The sequence below is a fragment of the Monopterus albus genome, unplaced genomic scaffold (genome assembly GCF_001952655.1).
Source record: "Monopterus albus unplaced genomic scaffold, M_albus_1.0 scaffold39.1, whole genome shotgun sequence".
Taxonomy (NCBI): domain Eukaryota; kingdom Metazoa; phylum Chordata; class Actinopteri; order Synbranchiformes; family Synbranchidae; genus Monopterus; species Monopterus albus.
In genome coordinates this window covers 2,426,800-2,454,032 of record NW_018127919.1, presented here as the reverse complement: position 1 = coordinate 2,454,032, position 27,233 = coordinate 2,426,800, and the positions used below count along the sequence as shown (strand labels likewise).

Sequence of the window (27,233 nt, the reverse complement as noted above, 5' to 3'; positions counted from 1 at the left end):
TGCAGAAAACCATGAAATTCCAAAAGGTTCACAAAATTTTTCTTGCCACTAAAAGTCATTGTGGTACAGCAAATACTCTTCTTGACAGAAAATTTCCTACATGGCATATTGAAGCTTAATTTGAAAAATTACCTCCACGAGCTGCCATTTGACACACACATAACCACATCTACCTCTACAACCTCATTTGATACTACATTTTTGTGCAGGTATATTCAAAAGTGGGCTCACTTGCATGTCTGCTTTAAGTTCAACCAGCAGATGTCAGCACTGATCTGAGTCTGAACCTCAGGTTAGCTCAGACAGTGGACAGCACAGCCGGACGAGGAGAGGAGCTGCTACTGACCTTCTCCTTTTGGTAAAGTGCAAAGACAACAAAGTTTCAGTGAGTGACCTCTGACCCATGAGCATCATGTACACATTTACATTGCTGCCACTTCTCCTTTGCTATTGAGACTTTTGTTCTTAAATGTGGACATGATGTGAAAGTTTTACTCATAAGATTCTGAGCATTGTTTGACTTTTGAACAGATACGATATAAAAGGAAATTTACTTTCACACTTTCAAGTATGGTTAATGAATTAAAGTAGTGGAAGAAGATTCTTTACTCAAATGAAAGCAGCAATACCACATTGTAAAAATACTCTGTTATAAGTAAAGGTCCTGCATTTAAAATGTTAATGGAACAAAGGTACAAAAGTATTAGCATCCAAATGTTCTTAACGTACCAAAAGAAAAGTACTTGTTACGTAGAATGGTACTTTCACATTAATATATATCATATTATTTGATTATATTAATTGAAGCAGTATTGTGTACATCACATTTAATGTTAATGAAGTGAAAGAAAACCTGTTTTCATGTCAGTTCTTTGTAAATTAATCGGTTTTTGCAAATTTACTAAATAAAATCAAATGTCTTGTCACAATAAAGTAATTTCATGATGATTTTGTTGTAGTGGTCTTTATTGTGCAGGGCATTTGGATCTGAAGCGACTGTTACAGAAGAGGATCACTTTTGAGATCTATATCACCAGTGAGTTTAAATATTCAGTGAAAGTGCAACTTAGCACGCTCCGTGAATTTACGCCGACCCAGTGGAGCTTTCACATCAGGCGCAACAGAGAGGCACCATGAAATGGGAAACTACTAACGTGGAAAGTTGCTCACTGTCCTGTAACGTTTGAATTCACTAAATCGTGTAAGAATTTGTTTGATGAAGCTGCTGTGCCGTGCCTCAGACCCCGCTACTCTCTTGGGCTTTTCCCTGTGGCGCATTTCTGTGTGCAAATATATACGCACGTTTCATCGCCCTGAAAGACAAAGAAAACAGTTATCGCTCTGGGGTGTAGCTTCACGTCCCTGTGATCAAAACTCCAACTCAGAGGAAAAGATGAACTGTTTTTTCAGTCTGAGCGGCTTTTGTAGATCTGTAATGCGCAAAGAAAAGATGGTCATCAGGGGCGCACAGGTGGGCGCGCTCTCCAAGGTACCAACAGATCTGTCTGCGCAGTTCCGCCGCTCACACAACCTGGCAGTTTGGACACCAGAGGAACAAAATCTGCCGTCCAGCTCAAATCAACCCTCGGCTTAGCTGTGACCCATCGTTGCGCGGTGTTTGATTATATACGGAGGATGGATTTCTCTACACGGTAGTCTTGAGAGGAGAGGAGGGGACATGGGCGGGGCTGAGGCGCCTCTCATTTCCCCTCCATGCTTAGCGGGGCAGCAGGGCTGGAGAGACCTCCGGGGAGCACAGTCGCCAGTCCAGCACGGAGACCCGCCTGGCCAAAAAACCGCGCCTCACACTTGCCAGGATTGCCAAATATTCCTGAAAAATATACCTGCTATTTATGGCATGTGGCTTGTAACTTTACTCCTGCTGTACTGTCTCCAAGAAGGTAAGAGATAAAGAAATGCCTCTATTATTTCACATCCTGTGCACTGATTGACGATCTTTGCTGTTCGTAAGTTTAATAGAAAGTGATAATCGCAACCTCCATTAATTTGTACCTATGAATGATAATGGGTTGCTTGTGCTGCGATGTTGTAATTGGATGTCTCGTGATGAGGAATTTATTTAAAATGATTCTTTAAATCAAAACTGAACAGGTAGAAATACTGTGAAAGCAAAGGTATAAAGTATTTTTAGTGTGTTTTGTGGTTCCTTGCAGCCGCCGTGTGCTTCAGATGGTGCTGATAGCACGGGTTGTTTTCGCATTACCAACTCCAGTTATGAATATGTAAAATGGCTGAATAGGGAGAATGAGGTGCAAATACAGAGGAAGGGTGCGAGAGAAATGAAGACAAGTATCGACCTCCAATTATCTCAATTGATTACCAATTTTAGAGCAAATTCACCCAAAATGTTGCGCTCCTCTAAAGTTTTCAGGGGGATACGTGTGATTTTTGATATCTTTATGCTCTCATTGTGTAGCCTGTGCTAATTGCAGCCATTCTGATGGACTGAATTTGCACAACTGATCCATTCCATAGAGATATTCTTTTTTTAAGGATGAGATTTTTTAAGGGGTTTTAATTCTTGTCCTGTGTGAAAGCAGATTGTTGTAATTTTAAATTAGCTGACAAATTAAAGGCCCCTTTCCTCCAACAGCGGCCTTATTATTTTAATAGGTCGACACCCATTTAAAGGCCATAATTCGTGCAGTTTTAATTCATTTTGGTCTTTTCTGTTTTTTCCTTTGTCTAATTTTATTGACACATGTAAAAGGCGATCTATTTGTTTAAACTGATTGAATTTTTTCTCTTGTTTAGTAGGCTAAATACAGCAAATCCCCAGCCCTACTGCAAAGTTGATCTTCTGCTATTACAGTGCATTATAATAATCCTGGACAAATCTGCGTCGGAAATAACAGAAATTCAACACTCTGTCCACACCAGAGCATTTTCAGGCCTCTGTGTAACCTGCCTGTTTGGAGCCATGTTTAGGCTCATATTGTTTTGTCCTTATTAGCACAGGCCAAGAGAAGATGCAAATTTATTTATCAGTCAGTGTGAATGGTGAGTTGGCTGCAGGGAGGGATGTAGCTGTTCTCAGTGCCAACGAGCTGATCAAAATAGGCCATTAGGTCCATTTTACATTTTAAATTCTGACATTTTCTCACATCGGATCACTCACACCCCCTCCCTTTTTAAAAAAATATCATTTAGTAATTAGTCACATGTGTCCTGCTTGTGTTTGTTACCCATGCCGTGTTTTACTCAGCATTATTAAATTCCCGGCATTATATGTTGATTTATTACAATTATTCAAGGTGGGATTGCAGAGTCTCTCTGGGTTCTGTGGAATCGTATTAATATGCGCAAATTTATTTCACCAAATGAGAAACTCCAGGGGCGTGGGTGCAGATTGTGGACTTGCCCGGTCATGTTCCTCACTAATAGCGCACCTGGACCCCGCGGACGTGTTCGCGCGTGTGCCAGCGCGTGCGTCATGGCACGTGTTTTCTGTGTGTGGGGCGTGCAGGGAGAGGAAGTGACAGGGACACCCCTTTTGGTGGTGCTGTTAAATGCTGGATACTTTTGGGTGTACTTTCATTTTATGGAAGAAGCTCAAACTTTCTAGAAGAATTATATGAACACGTAGCTACATTTTAACAGACACTCAGATGTAGGAAAAGTTTAACAATTATCTTGCTCCCTAGCTACAATTTTAACCGGATTAAAAGGGGATTTTATTGTGGGGTTGTTGGTTTTTTTTTTTTTCGTCATTTGAAAATAAAAATGTGTTTCCTTATAGCCAATTATTTTTTTACAGATTGCTGCCTACAATGTTTATACTTGATTTAATTAATTGGCAGTCATAATAATATACAGGCCTGCTATAGGCATATTTTAAAATGAAAGTTTATACTTAAAAGAAATTTAAAAATTGTGTGGAATGTTCAAATCATATAACTTCAATTTTAATTTGAGATGTGTAGATCAATAAGGTGATCCTTCAGCCTGGCACACTTTTCTCACTCCGTTGCTCTCCCCCCCTTTAAAAATCTCACCCCCACACCCCCAGTTCCTTCTTAGTCAGATTCCCTGCTGCCTTTGCAAGGCTGCACAATTAAAGCTGCGATCTGAGCTACAGCCACCGCTCAATGACAGTGTGGTGTGTTCCACAGAGGTGCCAATCATTCAATTTTTAGCAATTGGCACTATTTACATCATTATTATTTTACATTTCAAACTCTGAAAGGAGTGTTGATTAGCATTGATTATTATTTTTGTCATGTCAGGAACTGGAACATGATTCTGGACACACATAAAATATGGACACACATATTTAAACATGTCTATAAACTGACTGTTGCTGGCCATTTGTGAAATAAAAATACCAGTCTGTTGATTGACTTGCATCCCCTAAGTGGCATCTATCTAGTATTTGCACTCAAAATTTCCTCAGTGTTGTTGCCAGTTGGTGGGTAAAGTGTGCTGGTGTGAGACTGTCAACAGGGAAACAGAGCTCATTGCACTTCCCAGCTCCCCAATAGGATGTCACAGTTTTGTCACTGGCATCCCTGCTCTCCCATTCGTCCTCATCATATCCCAGTGAGATTATGCATAAAAATTACTAATTTAAAAAACACACAAAAAAGATGCAAACGAACACCACTGACAGTAAGAAATGTTATTTTTTTCCCAGCAAGCGCTCAGTGTAAGACCAACACTGATGCAAAATTGAGCCAGACCTCCTCCAAATTTTATTGGATGCAGGAGCTGCATATTTTCAGAAGGAGGGTGTATTCAGCAAATGTCAAATCTCTGAAGCAAGTAGTTGTTTTTGTTGGATCTCTCTCTCTCTATCTCTATCTCTCTCTCCATCTCTCCCTCCCTCCATTGCTTCGTTTCACAGTAACTCCCCTCCCTCTCTCTCCCTCATCACTAGGCAGAATTAAAGGTTGGGGGAGGGGCAGTTTATGCAGACTGTGCTGGGACTTGTGATCCACAGATTTGATATTCACATTAAGACAGAAACTGGCTGCTTTGATGTGAGGGGGGAGGAGCTCCCAGGGGACTGCCGAAGTAGCATACTTTTTTCTTTTTTACTGACACAGCATGGGCCAGAGGGTTTGGTGGTGGTGGGTGGGGTTGGGAGTGGATTGTTGGGGACAGGGTGTACAGAAAGACAGTGGGTGGGGAGCGGCGATACCCCTTTGTTAATGAGATGCAACCCTGACAGTCTTCCCCCCCTGTCTTCACCCACCAACCACCTACTTATGCCAGACCCCTGAGGATTATCCATAAGCTTACACCTATCTTTATCCCCCTGCATACCACCAATATTCAATTCACACCTCTTCCTACAGTACATCCCCTCCCCTTTCTCCCCTGCTGCTTTATGTTTCCATACACAGTTTCAGTCCTTGTGCTTCAGTATCAAAACCACAATTTGCAACTTTCTGTCCCCAAAACACCTGAAGGATAAATGATGGAGAAATACAAGGCAGAAATGAAGTGAACACAGCAGTCAGAGTGTGTTTTCAAAGCCGTTTCCAAATTAGAAAATACTGAGGAAGAGGACGGAAAGGTTTCTGACAGATTATAACGCTGATATGCATGTCACGTCTCAGTCAAGTTGAGTCCTACTGTTGAACCTTATCACATTTATTCATTAACTATTAAATTAAATATAATTGAAATGCTGTGAAAATGATTTGGTCTTCTGAAAGAGATGGAAAGGTATTAGAGGTAGGGGGAAGAAAAAGAATATATGGAGGTATTACGCCTCTGGCCGGGCACAAGGATCGTTAGATGTGAGGGGGTTTGTTTACTTCCTTATCACAATTCACTTTTGGACGTTGAGAGTGTGTACACTCTTGTGTGCAGTCACATCCTGGAGAGGCGTAGACCAGCTGCATTATGCATGATGAAATCTTGCATAGGTGATGACTTCTGCCTTGCTGACATTCATATTCATGCATAGTTCTCTGGAAGGATGTATAAATAGTGGCTGTGACTCTGACAGCTTAAGCTTTAGGTCCAGCAGTAAAACCTTCCATTGAGGGCTGAGTTTCTCTCTGGTGCTGTGTCTGAATGAAGCTGATGAAGCCTCCTGGGTGCAGGTAAGCTGCAGCAGCAGCATCACAGGAGCCCCACAGCTTCTGTCCCTACATCTGTCAGAGTACTGACTCTGCTAGGGTTAGATCTTTGTGGACATGCATCACTGGGAAACTGGTTGTTCAGAAATTTCCCCACTGTGGGATCAATAAAGTACCTACTCTACTTGTGACTGAAACAAACAGGTAACCCCACCGTGTGTGGGATAGAGTGTTATCAAGTTATGAAAGCTCACTTGCAGGTTTCACATATGTATGGCTCTTAGATAAATCAGCATAGATTAAACTGGAACAATTAGTCAGTTAATTGGGTTGTCTGTAGCAAGGAAATTAATCGGCAACTATTTTATGATCAATTAATCTTTTCTTGTCATTTTTCAAGAAAAAAAAATCCAAACATTCTTACAGCTTCACAGCCACTTCTCTCTGGTTTATATCAATGTAAGCAAAATATCTTTGGAATTTGGACAAAGTAATGCAAGCGAAGGCCTCTCCTTGGACTCTGGGAACTTGTGATTGACAATTGTTTACTGTTCTATAACAATTTTAAAAAACGACATATTTATCAATAGTGAAAAGAATTGTGAGTGACTGTTTTGCAGCCTTACATTAATGTAGCAGTATGACGTGATGGAACTTTTAACAATACAGTAACAAAGAAGGGACTGTTGTTAGTGTTCAAATTCAGCACTGATATTGTTAATTTAGTATGATCACCATGAGCTGAGAACAATATCATGTTTTACCAGACTAAACCCTGTATAACTTACTATACTGTAAGTTCAGTGTCGTGGCTGGTTGTATCTTATCCTGGCAAGATTGCTGGTTTGACAGGATGCTAACTATAGCTTACTACCATGGATGTGTCACTGACTGGGAGTACTGGGCACCCAGGGGCCAGGGGGCCCCTAGACCAAAGAACTAAAGGGACTTTTAACCTTTTTGTTGGAAAGTTAATCAAATGACTACAAAACCTCTACAACAAGCCCAATGTACAGACACGAAATGACTAAAAAGAGAGAAAACAATGCCAAAGACAGCAAACCCATCCAACAAAAGTGGACACAAAACAACTGCAAAGAGATGTAAAACAACCTCAAAATAGACATAAAACTATTAATAGCAGGTGCAAAAGGACCAAGAGATGTTAAATGGCAAAAAACCGACATAAGATGGCTAAAAAAGCAAATCTAGAAAGGACACAAAGCACCTACAAGAAGACAAACTACGTCTTGTTGTGTTAGAGAGATAGGGGCCATTTACGTCTTTCCTCATTTTCTCTAAATCCACCCATGGCTACTACTGTACATGCTTATTGTTGCTTTTCATTGTCCAGACATAAAAAAAACAAATCCTGCCCTTTTCTGTAATTATCCCTATTAAGTAATGATTTTGTAAAAAGTTGACTTGAAATTAAAATAAAATTTGTTGCCATGTTTGGCTAATCACTCAGTTTTATTCATAATGGCTTAACTTTAAATTGATGTTTCCCTTGTTTAAACATAACCAGAGCTCTAAACTGAATGGATTCTATTGGGGGATCATTCTTTGCTCTGATACACTTGTGGTCATAACAGCAAAATGCCTCAATCTGTCTCTGGTAGTATGTGTGAACAGTGGGAGTAGATGTGATAATGCACATGGTGAAGATACATTGTTCCAAGGTTCACCAGGGGCAAATACAAAACCAGACAGGTTCAACATTATGAACATGTTTAAGAGTTGTATGTTAGAATGAGTACAACCAGCCCAACTTGAACTCCATCCCTGACATTCTGAGTCAGCTGTGACAATTCATGATGCTCGATTGTGTGCGGCACTGCTGGTATATGTGGCATTTTCTTTCCTTGTCATACAAGCTGTCTGTATAGGTGGCACATATAGTTCTGCTGGTTTGAAATGAAATGGAAACTCTGCCACAAACCAGGGCTGGGCCAGCTGAGTTTTGGAGCAAACCCAGTGTGATGTACCAGTTGATGCTGTGCCTGGCCACGCCTAACCAAGGTTTTCAGTTTTTCATCTAACACTGACTTGGCCACCACTGGCATGTCAGTCATCTATATATTTATAATGTATACATACAGAAATGGACATTTCCTGTGTAGGTAGCCTACTTGTTCTGTTTTGCTCACTTCAGCAGCTTTTTTGTGACAGAATGTTTCCAAATTTAGCTTGTTCAATGGGTCACTGTTGTTAGGTTAAATTGCTGCATTGTTTTTTATTCAGTCACAGCTTTCAAGTGCCATCGCCACCATGGCAACCCACTCTGCCTCCTCCTAGTGTTACTGAGAGCTGCTTTTTGGAGTATGTGTGTGTGTGTGTGTGTGTGTTTGGAGTGAGTGCATGTGTGCTTTGCCTGGTTTTGACAGGCGCTGAGTGCTGGGACTTTGCTCTGATCCCCTTTCTATTCTACATCCTGCTCCATCAGTCCCGGTGCTTCCCGGCCCCCAGGCTATATAATCTACTGTATGAGAGGCTCTCCTGCTGCCCAGCCCCCCAGGCTCTCAGGGTGACCCCCTCACTCCTCCATTTTAGTCCTGTCCCCCCATTGGGAGATTATAGATATTGCAATCTGTAATATGGGTTTTATGCTCAGGGGCATTATCTGTAATCTGCGGGGGGGGCGGTCCTGACCCGGTTTTTGCAGCCCACCACTGGACTTCAACACAGCTGAAGCTTTGTGAGAAGTAAAATTTGGCAATATTATCAAATGTCAGTGTGAGCAAATAAATAATTGAAGCTGCCACAAATATAGAGGAAAAATGTATTTGTTCCATATTGTAAAAAGTAAACACTGAAGTCATGACTGAAGAAATATCACAACGACCGCTAATTTCATTCAATTTGGATCCTCGTTCCATCAGTGTCTGTTAGTGTCCTCTATGTTTTAAAGCCTTTCTGTGCTGCATATTAACAGGGTGAACATGTGGCGGGATGGCACGTGTTAGATGACATAATTTATGATCAGCGGTGGTTAACATCAGCAGTGTCCTCTTAGATATTTGTCTTCTATTCCTTCTTATAATACCCCAAATATGAGGGACCCTCACAACCATCCACCTCCTCCTTTTCTCTTCTTGCTCTCCGTTCACTGTTGGAGCTGTGAAGTGTTCAGTCTGAGTGAAGAACTTAGCTGTATATGTACAGTATGTGTGTGTGTTTGTGAATGTGTGTTAAATATGTAAGTAGATTAAATAGATTTAACTCTCTGCGTCTGGCATAGGAATTTCAGTCACGTAACCTTTCAGCATGTCCCCCTGTCTGTCTTTGTTTGTGTATGCATGCATACACTGTACAGAGGTAAGAGGCTCCTCCCCACTCCTAAACAACCACAGACTTTAGTCATAATCCCTGGCTTTCTGCATCACAGGACTGATGTTTACAGCTGGACATTTGACATACATTTGTTATGATTATTTAGCAGCACCTTTGAAGGACATTCCCACTCGACCCTTCTTTTGCTCATCAATGTGATGCTAATTACTTTAAATCAATAGAAACGGAATCCTATTAGCTTACATTCACACTTTTGTGTGGTTATAAACACATAACAGGTGCTCACTGTTGGCCCCTCACCTCCACCTCACCCTGTTTAGTGATGTTGTGTTGTGTGTTTGCCCCTGCAGTACACAGTGAGGATGTGGGCTCTACCAGGCTGTACTTTGTGAATGCCTCCCTGCAGAGGGTAACCTACTCCAGCTCGGTGGGGGTGTCCCTGCCCTGTCCAGCAGGGGGCACCCCCAGTGCCATACTGCGCTGGTACCTGGCCACTGGCGACGACATCTACGACGTGCCCCACATCCGCCATGTGCATGCCAATGGCACCCTACAACTGTACCCGTTCTCCCCCTCCGCCTACAACAGCTACATCCACGACAACGACTACTTCTGCACTGCTGAAAACCAGGCCGGCAAAATCCGCAGCCCCAACATTCACATCAAAGCTGGTGAGTTGGACAGACAACTGTCTGGGGAGGGAGGGAGGCAAATGGCCAAAAAGTAAAGAAGGAATGGATGAAGAATGAAGCAAAGGGTTACCACATGATAAGGAATGGAGCAAAGAGTTGTGACAGCATAAAGGAGGAGCTAGAACAGATGTAATTGGCAGCTGAAAAAGCCCAACCTCCAAACAGAAGCACCCACTCTAAAATAGCCCAATTCGACCTGAATGGGGATTGACCTAGAACACAGTCTACAGAGACAACATCTGGATCACATATTACACCAGGCCTTGGCCTTTGCTCACACCTATTTGACTGAACCACTGCACTTTACACAGACATAACCCCTTTAGCTTCATATACAACATGGCACCATCTGCTAGGATGGAATCCAAAACACAATAGTACCTGTGGTTAAGTGGCAACTCCTGTGTGATTTCTAAATAATATAAGCAGATCAAATAGGGAGGGAAAGGTCTGCAAGGTGTGAAAAGCATTTCACTGTCTAGTATTGAGGAGATATGGTCTTATCAGTCACCTTATCATCATTTTTATGAACACAAGAATTTTCATTTATTAACCATTGTTTCATTTTGGATCTATATTAGGTATTTCCAGAAAAAATTAATTACAGTGAATAGTAGTAGAATAAAGAATCAATCAATAAACACTATTTGTAGGTGGTCTGTTTTTGGAAACTTTGACCAGAAGCTGCTTCTGTTGCCATCATATTCTCTTTTCTGTCCTCCTTCTCCTCCTTGCTCTGTTGTTCTTCAAACTGTCCCCTTGTGCCATACTAAAAATAGCCACAGCACACTTCTTTAATTATCTCTCATTAACAAAACTAATTGGTGCTTTCCATTGATTAGACCATCTGAGGTTGCTAAAATAGCACATCTGGGGGTCTGGGTTCCTCCAGCTCTTCAATGAGCAGAAATTCATGAAGAAGAAATTGAAATTTACTTGACGAACAGTTACATCAAACTACAGCTGGCTGATAGTTACACTGCAACTTTTTGTCCCACCCCACCACCCCCTTCCCATCATTCATTAAGGCCACTTGGTCCCCCCCCTACCACTCCCTGCCATCAATATCTGTTTTCACATTCTGCCTCCCAACACTGACCTGAACAAATACTCATATTCATTCTGCTAATACTAGTGCTAAGTTGAGGATTCGAGCCAGGACCCTGAGCTGCATGCCAGCCAGTCACTGCCTTCATTCCCACATGACCTAAAAGCCTGACCTCAGGAGACGAGGATTTAGCTCGAACCAAGCATGCTGAGGGCAGCAGGCTCTGTCAGGCCCTGGCAGCTATGGTGCACAGGTTACGCTCAGATAGGATGCAGATGTTTTATTTTGAGCCTCAGTCTTGCAACTGTGGTTTTGCACTTGACAATAATCAACAGAGTTCTCATTTGAATCACCTGTACTGCTTCATGTCTAACAACAACATCTGAACTAATTCACATCAGCAATGGTTCATTTCATAATATTCCAAAATCATAAATATCTGCTGTATGCTACTCATAAATTCAAAGCTGAGAATAAATTTCCATGTGCTTGCATGTGTGTCCCTCTTCCAACGGGAATGTATGCACGCTGTCATCTTGTCTGTTACCAGGGAAGGGATTCCAGACCAGTTTCTTAGCAACCTTTGGATACGTCCTAGCTTTCATGTCCTTTGCTAATGAGTCCCTGCTCATTCAACAGAGTGTCAAATATTGCATAAACCTGCAAAACTGAAGCAGCAATCACATTTCAGTTTATGTTGAAAGTGCTGCTGACGTTGTTGTATATTTATGAAGTAGTGTAAAAAAAAAAAATAGTTCAGTGTTTAATAATGATGCCATGATAGAAAATAATTTCCATGATTATCCTGACTAATGGTGGCTTGGTCACCATTGATGGTAAAAGCTGAGGCAGGATTAAAAGAGTTCAAACAATGCATAAGAGAAGGCCAGTCATTTCCAATGAATACATCTGGAGTGCTGGGGTAATTGATGAAAGGGTGTTTTGCTCTGGGGTGTTAATGTGTTTTGATAATGTAAAGCACAAGTAAATTATTGATTTTGTCTCAAAGCAGGACTAAAAAGCTCACGCTGTGATAAGCTCATCGTGATGTTCATCCATTGTCAGCACATCTTCTGGACAGATGATGGGACATGTTTTGTGCTGATAGTTTTACCTCTTGATAAACTGAATTAATCGTTTCTGGCTAGAAAAGCCACTCAAACAACATTAAGGACAGCATATGTCACCACACTTCTGCTATTACTGGTATGAAAATCATTTTCCCTTGGATATCAGATTTTCTTAATATTGTTTATGTGTGGGTGTAGTTTTCAGGGAGCCCTACACTGTGCGGGTGGCAGACCAGCGCTCGATGCGGGGCAATGTAGCTGTGTTCAAGTGCCTCATCCCTGCTGCTGTGCAGGAGTATGTCAGCGTTGTGTCCTGGGAAAGAGACACCGTTTCCATTGTCCCAGGTAAGACATCATGCACATGAATTCGGATTATCTTGAGGTGGGCAGCTTGACTGATTTCATAACACTTAGGTATGTCTTTATCCCATATGTGTGTCTGTGTCTGTGTAGGTGTGTGTATGTCTGTGTGTGAGGCCAGTTGATGCACTGCTGAGCTCTGTGTTTGACTGAACTCTTAACTCCTGTCTTCCGTCTGCTCACTGTTCTGGATCACTGATCTGGTCCCCTCTCATCGTTCTCCTTGCTTCCTGGACATATCTCCTCACTCACTCTCCTTCATCTTTCTTATTTTTTTCTCAGACAGCTCTCCCTCTCCCTCTCTGCTATCTCCATCTCATCATATACAGTTTTTCCCCGTAATGTCAAATGCCTTTAACTGTGACTGACACTATGTTAAACAGCCTCTCCTGCAAGTCACATGACAATTTCACATTTTTATCATGTGATCTATTTCTGTCCTCTATTTGCTTGTCTTTACCATCTTGTCCTTGAAGAACAGGGCCACAATTAGAGACGCAGGATGTCAATAGCACTGTGCCCCCACATTCATCTTCATTAACCTCATTTGTGTGCGAGGGTGTGTGTGTGTGTGTGTGTGTGTGTGTGTGAGAGAGAGAGAGAGAGAGAGAGAGAAATAAGGTCTGTTTTTATATCTGTTGTTTAGCTGTTTATAGATACATTATGTATATTTTATAATGCAATATAGTGAGTGATGTGCAGTTTATGTTTCAGATGTATGCATGGTTATTTTTTGCATTTGAAATGCTTGCAATAAAGATTTAGTAAAGAAGGATGAAGGATAGAAGGGAAAAATGAACCAAAGGCAGAAAAGTAAGGAGGGTAGTGGGGCAAGAATGGCCTCAGGTCCCAGCAGATGGTGTTTTATGTTATATGTATGCAAAACACACAGACACTGTGTTGCACATACACATGAGCCAAGGTTGTATTAGGTTGTTATTGTCTGTTTTCATGTACAGTATTATAGTGTTTTACTGTACTTTGTATTAAATGTTTGTATTGTGTGTGGGGTGTGTGTATTGCCATGAGGCTGCTGTGTGTAATTAGGGGTATATGGATCAGCTGATGAGCAGTGAGTGCGAGGATCAGATGTTAAACATGATGAGCTGCTCACTGAACTCAGAATTTGTTTTCCTATGACAGCAGCACATGCAAACACAGCAAACACTGGCAGTGCCATTGTGTTCAACCTTGACCCAGATAGCCCTGCTAATCAACACAGTGACCTCATCATCTTTACAGCCGATCAACACAGTCATCTGTCTGTGACATAAACATAGCATGTTTGCTGCTCATAATCTGAATACTGTACAAACTGATGCATGGGGATGTACAAAACATATGCAACCATGCATATGGAGATAACCAGCGAATATCCTTATACAGGAGTTACGTGTGGTTATACAGAGTAAAAAGCTCAGTGTGAAACATTATTGATGCTGGTCTCCAACTTTCTGAGTTACTATAACATCACTGGTCAGACTCTCGTTCTCGCTTCCTCCTCCATGGCCAGCAAACACTGTCTGGATTGGTTTAATGAAGATGTGAAAATTTAAATTGATTTTGTGACTGAAAGGGTGGTTGCTTGGCTTGACTGTCATTATTTCTGAAGAAACACAGGAGAAGAAGCTAAGGTTCAGTGACTATACACACTCAACAGCCAATTTATTAGGTACTCCTGTTTGCATTTATAAGGGTAGTCACTTTGTTTGACCAAGCATGTTACACACACAGAATTTGTTTCCAATACAGAACCAAAGCAGCAAGAACAGCACCACTGGGATTCAAACCCAGGATCTCCTATCTTACTAGACAAACGCTTTAACCAACTAAGCCACATTAGCTATATCCACTTCGCTGCAACATTTCCGCTGTAACACCTGTGTTTATGAGGCTCAAAATGTTTCAGTTTCTAGTGGAATCCTCATAAATGTGTAAGTTCAATTATATGTTTGTTATTGAGGTCATAGTTAAAGGTGGTGTTGTACTGGACTGTATCATATTTAAAGGTGTCTCTATATTTTTGTCCTCCTCCTCAGCTACATAAATGAGAGGGTCAGAATATTAGGAGTCATGAGAGGTGGAAATCACCCTGGACTTTTTGCCAGTCAGTCATTCAGCTACAACAGACATTCACACAACTGACTTGCATTTCTATTATTTTCCTTCTGTGACAACAAATTTTCTGCCTAGAATGTTGCCTGTTATTATACTGATAAAGAGGGACACTGAAATTTGCTGTAAGCAGCAAGTCAAAGCAACCATTGCAACTGTTTAAATCACAAAAACAATATTTAGTTTCAGGGCGACTAGCTGGTTTCATTGCTGCAACATACGCACACACTAAAATGATGTTTTCCTGCCTTTGTCACTGTTGGGGCTCTCTTTCCATTAGTTGTAATGTGTAAAATGATTTTTGTTTATATCTTGATATTTACATTTTAATTGATGTCTATTAGAGGAAGTGAGGCGTTCACGTTCTCCACCTTTGAAACAACAGCTGTGGCTGACTTGATGCTGGATCCCGCCATAGTTTATACCTGTATCTCTTTTTATGATTTGCCACTACCTGCTTACGAAGCAAAAACGTGACTTGTCTAACAAAATTCCTTTGAAATAAAAAGAACCAACCGAGCCTAAATTGCCTACTTCATCTTCACTTAATAGCTACACAAGGAGTCACTTGGTGCAGACTCTGATCAGTAGCATGATCACATACTGCTCTGAAGGTTGAGTTGATGACATAACACAACATAGCCATGCCCTCTGAACCCCAGCAGGTTCACACACACATGTTCTCCATCTGGAGCATGTGTGTGTGTGCGCGTATGTGTGTCTCCCCTTGCCTGCCCCACTTTCTTGTCCAGCCAGGGCAGTGAGGTAGTTTAAGAGGGGCGGGGTGCGTGCAGACTGACCTATTTCCCTTACACTCCCCTGTCCCATACATCACTGTAGTTAAGCTTTGTGTGTGTGTGTGTTTGTGTGCGTGCATGTGACCCTCATGAGACAATGGAGGCCAACTAGTCTAAGCAGTGATCTGAAGCAGGAGAGCTGGATCGGAGGCAGAGAGATGGGAAAAAACAACAGCGAGGCACATAGAAGGTTCAGCTCGCAGACTTTGGCTGTCATTCTAACCAGCTGAAAGCTAATGAATGGCTCAGATGAATAGAGAGTGGACCAGCAGATGGCTGCAGCCGCATGGTGGTCCGCAGAAGATGCCCAGCCATGCTTTATCTAATCCACCTGCCCCACAGTTTGGGCTTTTTTCTGTATTTGCACAGTACTTTGATACACATAAAACCTGGTGTTGAAAAGCAGTGATAGAAAAGAAATAATTACAGCACAGGTATATTCCATTACATCCATTTAGTTTAGTTCCTACTATTGAAAGTAAGGTGGATGTAACCTGTGAGTGAATGCTGAGTTATCAGGCTTCATTAATGTACACAGATCTTGATGGGTGCCACCGGGTGAGAGGGTCACTTACAGGCTACATTACAGATCAGTCGTCTGCCCCTGGGGTCCCTGCTGGAACTCATACAGTTCAACAGAGACATAAACACACACACACACACATACACAGGGATTACAGTAAGTGGTAATACCTAGAAAATTACAGTTGACTTCATCAATTTGCGGTAACAGCAAGTTACAGTGACTAAGTAGAGTAGTTTCCAGACTTAGGTTTTATGATGTGATGTGGCGCACGCTCCCTGAATTCTAGTTTAGAAGACTACTTCACTCCATCATAGGGCTGCAACTAATTATAGTTTTTGCTGTCACTTTAATTTGATGATTATTTTTTCTATTGATTGTCCTGTCCAAAAATATGTTCGGAAATGGTCACAGTAATGTGGGACAAAAGGATGTCTTCAAATGTTTTGTTCAAGCTAATGGTGATATTTTGTTTTTTTAGTGACAAAATGCTCTGCGTACTGTACAGCAAGTTCAGTTTACATGCACACACCACAGTTTTTCCTTTCAGTAATTAAAAAGTTAGTGTCATAACTCTCCACACAGGTGCAGTGAGGAGGGAGGTGACAGAGGACCTCATGGAGAGCAGTGGTGTGCTAGGACACGATGTCTGTTTGGAAATCTGTGCTTGTGCATTCGGAGTAGGAATACATTAATAGATACACTTGTCTAGGACAAGGCAGACTCTTGTAAACACCAGTCTGACACGCACAGAGACACACTCTCTTCTACAAAGTACAAATGTATGAACCTGCCCCCTCCACATGTACCCCCTTCAAAAGTAACACAATAAAGCCATTTTCAGCTTTTACATGACCCTGCATGAATATGGAGCTCTTATTAAACTTTAAACATTAAGGCTGCAGTCTGCACTGCTGCGTGGCTGCTGTCGCGTTGTTGTGCTCGGGATGGCTGGGTGCAGCAGGACAGTATATAACAGAGGAGGAAGGAGAGCACGTGGCATCCCCAGGGCTCATAGAACATAACCCCATCAACTGTCAACCCCCACCGCACCCACACACATACATACACTCACGCCCACCTCCAGCTTTCACACCATCCTCTCTCACCTCTCTTTCATGTGCTACTGCCTCTATCCCATGTGGCATACAGCAGGCCATAGGGGTTAGTGGGACAAAATTGTGCAGCTGAAGGTGCCGTTATTATGTACATGCAAATATATGGCAGTAACACCAAAACATAATGAGCAGCTTCCTGCAAAATAATCAAGAAATGACAAAACATCACAGAAAAAAGTGACATTGTTTATACAATTTAAATTCAAGTTCTAGTGCAAGTGAAAAACTCACTAACACTTGTCCTACAGTTTGTTCACCTCTGTCTGTTTTTTTTGTCACTTTCTCTGGATATTTTTCCCCTCTTACATTTACCCCAGTATGCTGAGAGTGACAGAGCAGGGCAGGAACAGATGGGGTGCTGGCAGCTATCTTCTACTCCGTTAGGTTGAGTAGGCACGTGGGTGGGTGTGTTAATTAGCACAAATAAGAGTGTGTGTGTGTGTGCAAGGGGTACAATAGGCATAATTATTTTTGTTTGAGAGGCTCTGTTTGGGGGTGGGGGGGGGGTGCTGGTTTAGAGAGGCGGAGTTCAACAATGGCACAGCCACGGCTTTTGTGTGTACAGAGCAGAGGGCTGACAAGTGTCAGCTATTATTGACTATTTACACAGTGAAACACAAGCCTGCACGCGTGCACTTAACACAGAGATGTACACGCTCAATCACCGCTGCTGTCACTCTCCTGTGCCTTTTGCCTCTTTGTCTCCATCACACACATAGAGGCTCACACAGACACACACACACATACAGAATGTTTACAGTGCATCGATGTATCAGTGTCAACCAGTGAAAGAGGAAGAGATGGGGAACTTCCTGTAAGCACATCACTCTGACAGAACTCTGGACACTATCTCACCCCTCAGGCCAGGCTGTGTGGGAAGAGAGAAGGAGACGGGCATAGTCTGGAAGTCATGTTTTGATTTACAAATTTCTAATCCTGTGGCTTAAAAGATAATTACAGTTTATTAGTACTAGTGCTTAGTGTTATAACCTTGTACTCACCAAAGTACTGTAATTACTGAGACAACAATTTAAACCCACTAAAACACACCCAGTCCTCTTTTTTCTTTTGTCAAGAAAGGTGCTATTCACTTACTTAAAGAAATAACCTTTATTAGCATTATTACATCATTGCAGATTATTTTTACCAAGTTTTCGATTTGGTGTCACTGACTGTAATTTAAAGACATTATAGTCTGGTATTTTAATGTTAGTGTTTTATCAGTCTGCAAACTATACTGTATGTGTTAATCGTCTAATTACATCCACAGTCATTAAGGAAAGTGAAACATGGAGGGCTTGTGTCAAGGCTTAGGAAAAGAGTTGGAGGGTTTATGTGACCTGGACGGGGTTAAGAAATAGGATTTGAATAAAGAGGTTTTATCCCCTTTCTCCTGCTTTCTTCCACTCTTTTGTTTAGGTTAGGTAAGGAGGGATTAGTGCAAGGAGATTACACCAGGCTCTACCAAGAAATTTAGAAATTTAGGAGATGCTTATTTGCTCAACAGCTTGCAGCAGTAGCAAGAAGTTTGGTTCAGATTTTTCCCCTTGAGCTTCATTTTTGTCTTTCTCTCATGTTGTAAGGCAGAGTTTCTCTCTGCTATTGTCCTGAAACTGGTTAACTTGATGGCTCCACCATATTATTGTTTTCATCAGGTTTTATAAAATTGTTAAGAACAGTGGACAATAAAAACATCAATTCAAATTGTAATTCTGACTTAATTTTCAGTGCGTCATGGCATTAGATTTTTAGATTTAAAAAATATAGTCTAAGTCTAGATAGTGCATTACTAGGGAGTAGTAACAATCAGATGTTAGAACAAGAAACACTTGTGATTCATTGATTGTGAGGAGACATGACCAGGGATCCAACAGGATCCCTTGTGGTCATCTAAGTGTCATGTTCCTACATGACCTCTCAATCAGACCTATTGATCTGCCCACAATATTAACTGTCCAAACAGGCATAGATCAACATCACAGGCCATGACTGACTCCAATGAGCTGTGGGCTGCAAATGCCATGTGTAAGCATGTCAATAATTCTGCTAGGTTTCAGCATGTGAGATTCTTGTTCCTTCTGTTTCACTCCACAGTAAAACTCGGTTTAGACTTTGTTGAAGAATTAGGCATATATACTATAATAGGGATGATACAGAGCAAATGGTCAGACCATTTTAAAAAATCTAGGGTCAGTTAAATGTGTGTTTTTCAATCAAAAATTTAAGTTCAGTGTTGTGCAGATGCAGTGATTGGATGGAGTCATATTTCCCCCAATCTGTCTTTATATTAATGTTTATATGTGTTCTGTGGGAAATGTAATAATAGGATATCTATTAACATATATAGGTCAGTATTCACTCTTTGTCAGATTGATAAAAGTATGTTTTGGGAGTGGAGGTGCCTGAACCTATCCAACAACTATTTTCATTACTGATCAGTCTGCTAATTATATTTTCTATTACAACAATGGCCTGTACAATATCAGACAATTAAAAAAGAAATGCCACAATAGCAATTTTCCCAAAACCAAGCTGACATCTTCAAAATGTCTGTTTTGTCCAGCCAATAGTTCAAACCCCAAGATTAAAACTTTACTATTGGAGTAATGTAACTGAACTTAGGCATAATTATGAGGTAATTGTATTTTCATTTTCTGCTATTTTATTGCTAATCCACCACATGCATCTGCCAGTGGTAGTTTCTAGCTGCTTTGTATATTTTAAACTATTCATCTGTATATAATAGTTCAACTGAGCTTCCTCTCCACTAGCTGCAGTATTTACATGTTGCTTTCACAATAAAGCATCGGTAATAATTATATAATATGGTGTACACAAATGCCCATGTATACATCAGTAACACTCAAAGGCCTTTGTGTTGCATATTTTTGACAGATCAAGTGCTTTTTTACTTCGTTAGTCAGATAAAGTTACATTCAGTTGCTTACTGCTACTTAAGGATCTGAGTACTTCTTTCACCACTGAACTTTACCCACCGAACTGTCAAGAGGGTAGTAACCAGTGGGTGAAACACATTTCAAACCATCTTTAAATCAATGATTACTGCCTGAAAGGTGCAACACAGATGTTATATTTTACATACAACATTTTACTGAAAGGTTGTAGTTGGTGTTTGCATTGATGGCAATAATGATTTCTGGTATTGTGATATTTGATGAATTTGAGTGTCTTTATTGTACTTGGTGTACAGTTAGGGAGTGTCATTCTTGGTAAACACTGTAAAAGTGTGTGTGTGGATGGGTGGGTGGGGGGTAGTTAAGCTCTTTCTCTCTGTGTATCTCATCATACTGGGCAGTGACACTCCTCTGCCACCAGCACTCTAATAGAGCTCACTCAGTGCTACTAATGCAGCTCACAGCCCCGGGCCATCGGCTAAGCTGGAGTACACTCCAGACACACACACACGCACACACACACCATATATCCAGAGAGCTTTCGCTGCTGGGCCTCTACTTTTACTGAGTTACATTTTTTTTAGAACTGAGTTACTTCAGTGTTTAGGCCTTAGTACACAAGCAGTTAACTGTTTTCAATAGGAGCTAATGGGATATCCAGCTACGGGTCAGGTTTTTGGACCATGGTGGCACATTTCTGTATGTTGTGGTGCATCAGGATGTGTGCATATGTATGTGTGCACATGGCTTCTCTCTTCTGGGACTCTCATTATCACTGCTGTCTCAGATGTCACCAAGAACATGAAACACACATCATGAATAATGGAGTCCTATTTCTACATCTCTTTGCATTTCTCTCCTATCCTCACACCCTCTTTTCCCTCCATCCCTCCTTTCCTTTGATGCTTAATCTCCTCTATCTGAGATGGTCCATTTAGCTTTATGCAGCATTGTCGGCCTGTCTGGTTAGGACGGCTTTATGATGAGACATGGCAACTCTGCAGTGTTGTGTTGAGTTATATCTATGCAAACAACATCTTTTGTATACAATCAGCTTCATGTCTGGCCCTGACTGTCCATTCAGCTTCTTGATAGGCCACCACCCCACAGCATCTCCTCCCCCAGTGTTTACTGTTTAAAGTCACACAGGGCAAAGTGGGACAGAGCAGTCAGTGGAGCAGAAAGGACGAGGTCCCATCTCAGTGAAACTGGACTCTGCTTTCTCTGTCTTCTCTTTTTCAACTCCCACTTTTGTCTGCTCCCCATCTCTGTGCCCTACAACTTTACTTATGGCAAGCTGATGTACAACACAGCATAGCAGCAAGGGTCAGGGCAGGGAGGACATGAGACACAGCCAGAATTGGTTAGGAAAGAGGACAGCAGCTAGGATTAGACAGTGAAGCGTGCCTTTTTAATGAAAACATGACAAAGCTGCAGTTTCTTCAGCATCCTGAATCCCTGCCCCCTTCCAAAAAATGAGCAACAGAGAAGAAGCGAGAAGGAAAAGGAGAGAATTGAGTGCTGAGATATTGCTCATGCAGTGTTAGTCTTAACTGGCAGCGTGACTCGTGCTTCGTCTGAACAGTTTGGTCATGTTAACAAGTCTCTTTTATGGAGGAGATACAGGGGGTGGGCTGCCATTGCACAATTACTTGTTAGTCTTCAGTTGTGCCAATATAACCTGCTTTGAATGTGAATGTGAATTGAAAGGACTGAAGAGGGACACTATAGATGTTAAGTAAGAGTGCAGCAGAATAAAAGCCAGTAAAGTGCATATATTTAACTGACTGACACCTGCTTCTACTTGGGCTTTTAATATACACAGCAGAGAGCAGAGCTCTTGCTTTGAATACAGATAAAACACCCCAGTTTTTGCATAAAGGTTTGAAAGAACACTGACATGGACTGTTAGCTCCTGCACCATCCATCTTTCCATTTGCTTTTCTTCTTGTGCTGTCTTTTATTTCCTTTCTCATTCCTCCTTAGATCAAGCCATTCAGTCCACTGTGCTGATTTTCTGCTTTAACACAATCCTCTGCTGCAAAACCAGAGTAATACCTTTCACTGACTCCACAGTGCTAATTTTAATGCATACTTTATAATTTTTTGTTCCAGCAGGGAAAAAAAAAATTGTTCTATTTTAAGCGTGGTAGGTGTCTCTCTGTGTGTGTGCACTTGCATGCACAGCTAGCATGTCTGCTTCTGTGAGCACCAAGCACATTCCAACACCACACAGAATATCTCCAGAATACATGCTCTTTGTTTTCTATTTCTTTCTGTGACAGTCACAGGTCTTTGATCCGTTCCTCCTCCTCCTCCTTCTCCTAATCTCTCTCTTCTTTCCTTCTTTCAGATTTGTCTCTGCAACTTGCTGTTGAGAGCAGGGGTATAAGGTAGATGCACAGAATTCAGAATGCCACCCATTTTCCCTCTGAATGACCAATCAGAGCATAGACTATAACTTATTTGCCAAATATCAACAGCTAGCTGAACTTTAATCTTCATGTGCTGGGGCTGATTTGTGTGCTTGCATATGTGTGCCAGTGGTTTGGGAATCTCAAGCTAGACTGTTTTTACTGGAGGAGCCAGGCCCACTTGATCAAAATGTCTGTCACTTCACTGTTGCGCTCACCACGTACCAATTAAATATGTATTGTTAACATTAAAAGTTATATCTCCAAAGTGCTAGCTTCTACTTTTAAGGGTATATGGTTTACTGGTGAAATACGTATATGTTTTCAAGGTAAGAATTCTTAACAATAGGCCAATAGATGTTTGGATTAAATTTTAAAATGACAATACAATAGATACAATAATTGTTTCAATAAGTTTAGTTGAGGTATAATATTACAAATTATTTTGTGCACAGTGTGTATACACAGTGGCAGACCATCTGCATGGAGGATTTATTTAATCCTGTCATACAATCCTGTCACTAGGGGTGCAAAGGTTTTGAAACAAAACCTGATACCGTGGTACAAACATCCACAATCTTGGGTTGGGGTTCCTTCTGCCAGAACTGTTTAGATGTGGCTGTGTTGTGGAGATCAGATGGCACGGTTCAGTCTGGCTGGCATATCTGTCTCGCTCCACTAACTAGGCTCGGTTCAGACCCACTTTGTTCACCTGCTTACAGTGGACTGTTCCTGACTTACTTTACATGAATAACTCTGCTTTACAAAAGCAAAGGTGCGCCTAAAATCACAGAGGAAAGAAGTTAAAACCAGAAAAATGTTATGGCCGCACGCCACACAAGGTGGTGTGACAGAGGAGGTGAACTCAGATGGCTGATTTCAGCATAAACAGTGTTTAATAGTGCTGTACAGATTAGAATGTGATAACGTGTCAAAGGTGTTCAGCTTAGGCAGAGATGATGAGGGCCGTCGCTGGGTCGAGCCGTGGAGCATGAGGGTCACTCACTGGCTGGTCAAGGTAGAGATGGTTGAGGCAAAAGAACAGGCAGGAGCACACGATGAGCAGGTGGAAAACAGGATAGGAAGGCACCGAGCTGGTAGATGATGTTAGTCCGAGGGGTAACGAGGGGTGTTGGTCAGAGGATGACAAATCCGTGTGGAGGCTAATAGTCCATATGGGGAGCTGGTGTCTGGAACAGGCGAGGAGAAGGCTAAAAGAATAAAGGAGGCAAACTTGAACTGAATGTACATAAAGACAGTAACAGGGTGGAACGGCACCAGTTGTCTGCGTGGGAACAAACAACAAACTGGCAGTGAGCCAGTTGGAAGGCAGGGTAGATATAGGAGGTGGGTAATTGCAGGATAGACAACAGGTGGTGATGATAAGGATAGCTGGCAGGGGTGGGGAGGGGAGGGGGGGCAGATAGCTGGCAGGTGTGTGGAGGTGAGAGAGGGCAGGCAAAACGGAATGACCCTGACAGGACCCGCCCCCCAAGGATGGATACCAGACAGACAAGCACCAGCCCAGGGAGGGAGGCGGGGGCCACTGGAAAGGAGGGCATCACCGCGGCCCCCCCGGCTTGTCGAGGTGAGCCCGGTAAAAGTCAGTGAGGAGGTCCAGGCTGAGGATGAAGGACTGGGGGATCCAGGAGCGTTCCTCTGGACCGTACCCCTCCCAGTCTACCAGGTATTGGAATCCCCGGCCCCTGGGGCGCACATCCAGGATCCAACAGACCGTGTACACCAGACCGCCATCCACCACGAGAGCAGGTGGCGGCAGCGCAGGTGGAGGACAGAGGAGACTGGTACTGACGGGCTTGATTTGAGACGTAGGAGTGGCCTGACGACGGCGGTCAGCTAGGTGCTTATTCTGATCCGCTGTGCAAGTGAGAGCAGCCCTGGTCTCTGCCCACACCTCATGACAGTGGCTGATGTGAGCTTGGACGGAGGGTAACGATATATGGCCGTCGGGTGTATGAGTTCCTAGATTGGGAAGGGCCCCAGGGAGACAATTTAGGGCACCTTTCATGGGGATGTGTGCAGAGGAGAGCCATACCCGTTGCCCAACCTGGTACGTAGGAGTGGCCTGACGACGGCGGTCAGCTAGGTGCTTATTCTGATCCGCTGTGCAAGTGAGAGCAGCCCTGGTCTCTGCCCACACCTCATGACAGTGGTTGATGTGAGCTTGGACGGAGGGTACAGCTATATCGGTTTTGGCAGAAGACAGAAGGGGAGGTTGATTCCCAAGGGAAGTCTGAAAGGGATAGATGCCGGTGGCAGTGTGTGAGAGTGAGTGTGTGTTATGGGCATACTCCACCAAAGGCAACAATTGGCTCCAGTCCTCAGGAAATGAGCCGGTGACACAACAGAAAGCGTTTTCCAGCTCCTGGTTCAGTCGTTCGACCTGACCATTAGTCTGCGGGGGGTAACCGGAGGACAAACTGGGGTGTGCACCAATGGCAGTGCAGAAGGCCGACCAGACATGTGAACTGAACTGGGGACCGTGATCTGAGACAATGTTAAGGGGTATACCATGTAAACGGAAGACATGCTAAACCAGGAGCTGGGCGGTGTCAAAGGCGGTCGGTAACTGGGGAAGAGCAAAAAAATGGGCAGCTTTGTAGAAATGGTCTACGATGTTTAGGATGACAGTGTTGCCCTGGGAAGGAGGTAGCCCGTTGATAAAGTCAAGGGCAATGTGAGACCAAGGCCGACTCAGAGTCGGGAGGGGCCGAAGGAGACCTGCGGGAGTAGTAGGCACAGGGGTGAAGAGCATTGTCTCCCTCAGACCTCTGGGAAATTACCACCCCTTTGCCAGTGTCTGACGCGTCCACTTCCACCACGAACTGCCGTAAGGGGTCAGGTTGGAGGAGTACGGGGCCTGTGGTGAAATAGCATTTAAGTTCCTGGAAGGCCTGCTCCGCTGTCCTGGACCATGCAAACTTGACCTTGGTGGATGTGAGTTGAGTAAGGGGTGCAGCCACTGTGCTGTAATTCCTAATGAATCGGCGGTAGAAGTTTGCAAAGCCCAGGAAGTGCAGGTCCTTAACGAAGCCAATAGGCCAATTGGTGACGGCTGTGATTTTGGTGGGGTCAACGCGGAGTCTTCCCTCTTCAACGATGAACCCCAGGAACGCCACTGAGGTTGAGTGGAAAATGTACTTCTCTGCTCTGACGTAAAGGCGGTTTTCCAGGAGTCGAAACAGGATCCGACGGACATGATTTTTGTGTTCTGCAACAGAAGAAGAATAAATGAGTATGTCGTCTAAGTAAACAAAATAGGCAGAATTGGCCTATGTAATCTCGAAGCACATCATTAATCAACCCCTGGAAAACCACCGGGGCGTTGGTGAGTCCAAAGGGCATCACCAGATATTCGAAATGGCCTAGCGATGTTTTGAAAGCAGTCTTCCACTCATCTCCCTCATGAATACACACTAGATGGTAGGCGTTCCTGAGGTCCAACTTGGTGAAGACTGCCTGCACCCTGTAGAGACTCAAAAACAGAAGACAAGAGGGGCAATGAATATTTGTTCTTAACTGTAATAGCATTAAGACCACGGTAGTCAATGCAGGGACGGAGGCCGCCGTCCTTCTTCCCCACAAAAAAGAACCCTGCACCCAGGGGTGAGGAAGAAGGACAGATCATACCTGCACGTTGGGCTCCTCCAGAGCCTGTCGTTCGTGTTTCGATATGTGGAAGAGTCGACTGTTGGGCAAGGTGGCTCCAGGATACAGGGTGATGGCACAGTTGTAGGGTCGGTGTGGAGGGCAGGCAAAATGAAGCGACCCTGACAAAAAATCCAAATGCTTCAAACAGTTGTACGGGCAACGCAGAGGAGGACACTTGTTAATGTGTTTCACTCAGTTTTAGTAAGACTGGGGCTGCTTTGTTGTAGTCAAGAAATGTCATGTACAAAGCTGTTACCTGAACTCTGTGAATGAAAGAATGTCCCAGAATCACCAGCACGTCAAAGCAGACAGGTCAGCATTTCTGTTTTGGCGAGTCCAGCCCTGGTAGTTGCAGTGTTTGGTCTTCTTCACAGCTGGTGTGTTTGCGATCAAGAGAGCTGATTGTCTTCTTGGCAAATGACACTGTCTTGCGGCACCAGGTGAACATTAGCGCTAGCTGTCACTTTGTTGCCAAGCTGCACAACACACACCTGTCGCTTTGTTGTATTGAGCTATCACCATTAGCAACAAACTGACCAATCAACCGATACACAAGACTCTTCTTTTCATCTCCTTCTTCTTGTCATTATTATTACTGACATTCCAGCAGGCCATTTGTAATTCTGGCCCCAGAAAAAGTGCATTAAATTGCTTGTGCCTGCATGTGTATAGCTCATGTGTCAGTATAGCGATACCTCCGATATGGACAGTGAAAACCCCTTCCCACTTTTCTTTCCATGTTTAAACATGAAAATAACCATTTGAATGACTTTTTAATATCAAATTTTCTGCCAATCTTCTTTCATTGACCCATGTCTCTTTAATGGATAAACATGTTCTGCTGCAGACATCTATCTTATGATTTCTGCCCTTGACAGTTTGTCAAGGGCAGAAACCTCTGACACTCAGTTACCCTGGCATGAGCAGTGAAAATATATTGGCTTTCATCGAACTAGGAATGCGCTTCAAAGCCAGGTTTCCCCTTTAAAATAGGTATATAGTCACAACGGCACTTCCTGGTCAAACAGAGATCAGAAATCAGATAGTAGGAATCAGCCAGATGGAAATCAGAGATGTATTAGTTTGATAGCATAACAATAAAGTGTTTCATACTCAGAACGCCCACAGGTTTCTGAGTGCACCATGTTTATACTGCAAATTTTAT

At 42.7% G+C, this 27,233-nt stretch overlaps 1 protein-coding gene across 1 annotated transcript in view; it reads left to right on the top strand.

Annotated features, from left to right (window-relative positions):
* Positions 1–1,354: 1,354 nt before the first annotated feature.
* LOC109959494 (Down syndrome cell adhesion molecule-like protein 1 homolog) overlaps positions 1,355–27,233 on the top strand; it is a 52,545-nt gene continuing 26,666 nt past the window's right edge. Inside the window, exons 1-3 of the mRNA XM_020598916.1 lie at positions 1,355–1,901; positions 9,695–10,015; positions 12,353–12,499. Coding sequence (XP_020454572.1) covers positions 1,679–1,901; positions 9,695–10,015; positions 12,353–12,499 — 691 coding nt within the window. The 5' untranslated portion in view covers positions 1,355–1,678. The remainder of the gene's footprint in view (positions 1,902–9,694; positions 10,016–12,352; positions 12,500–27,233) is intronic.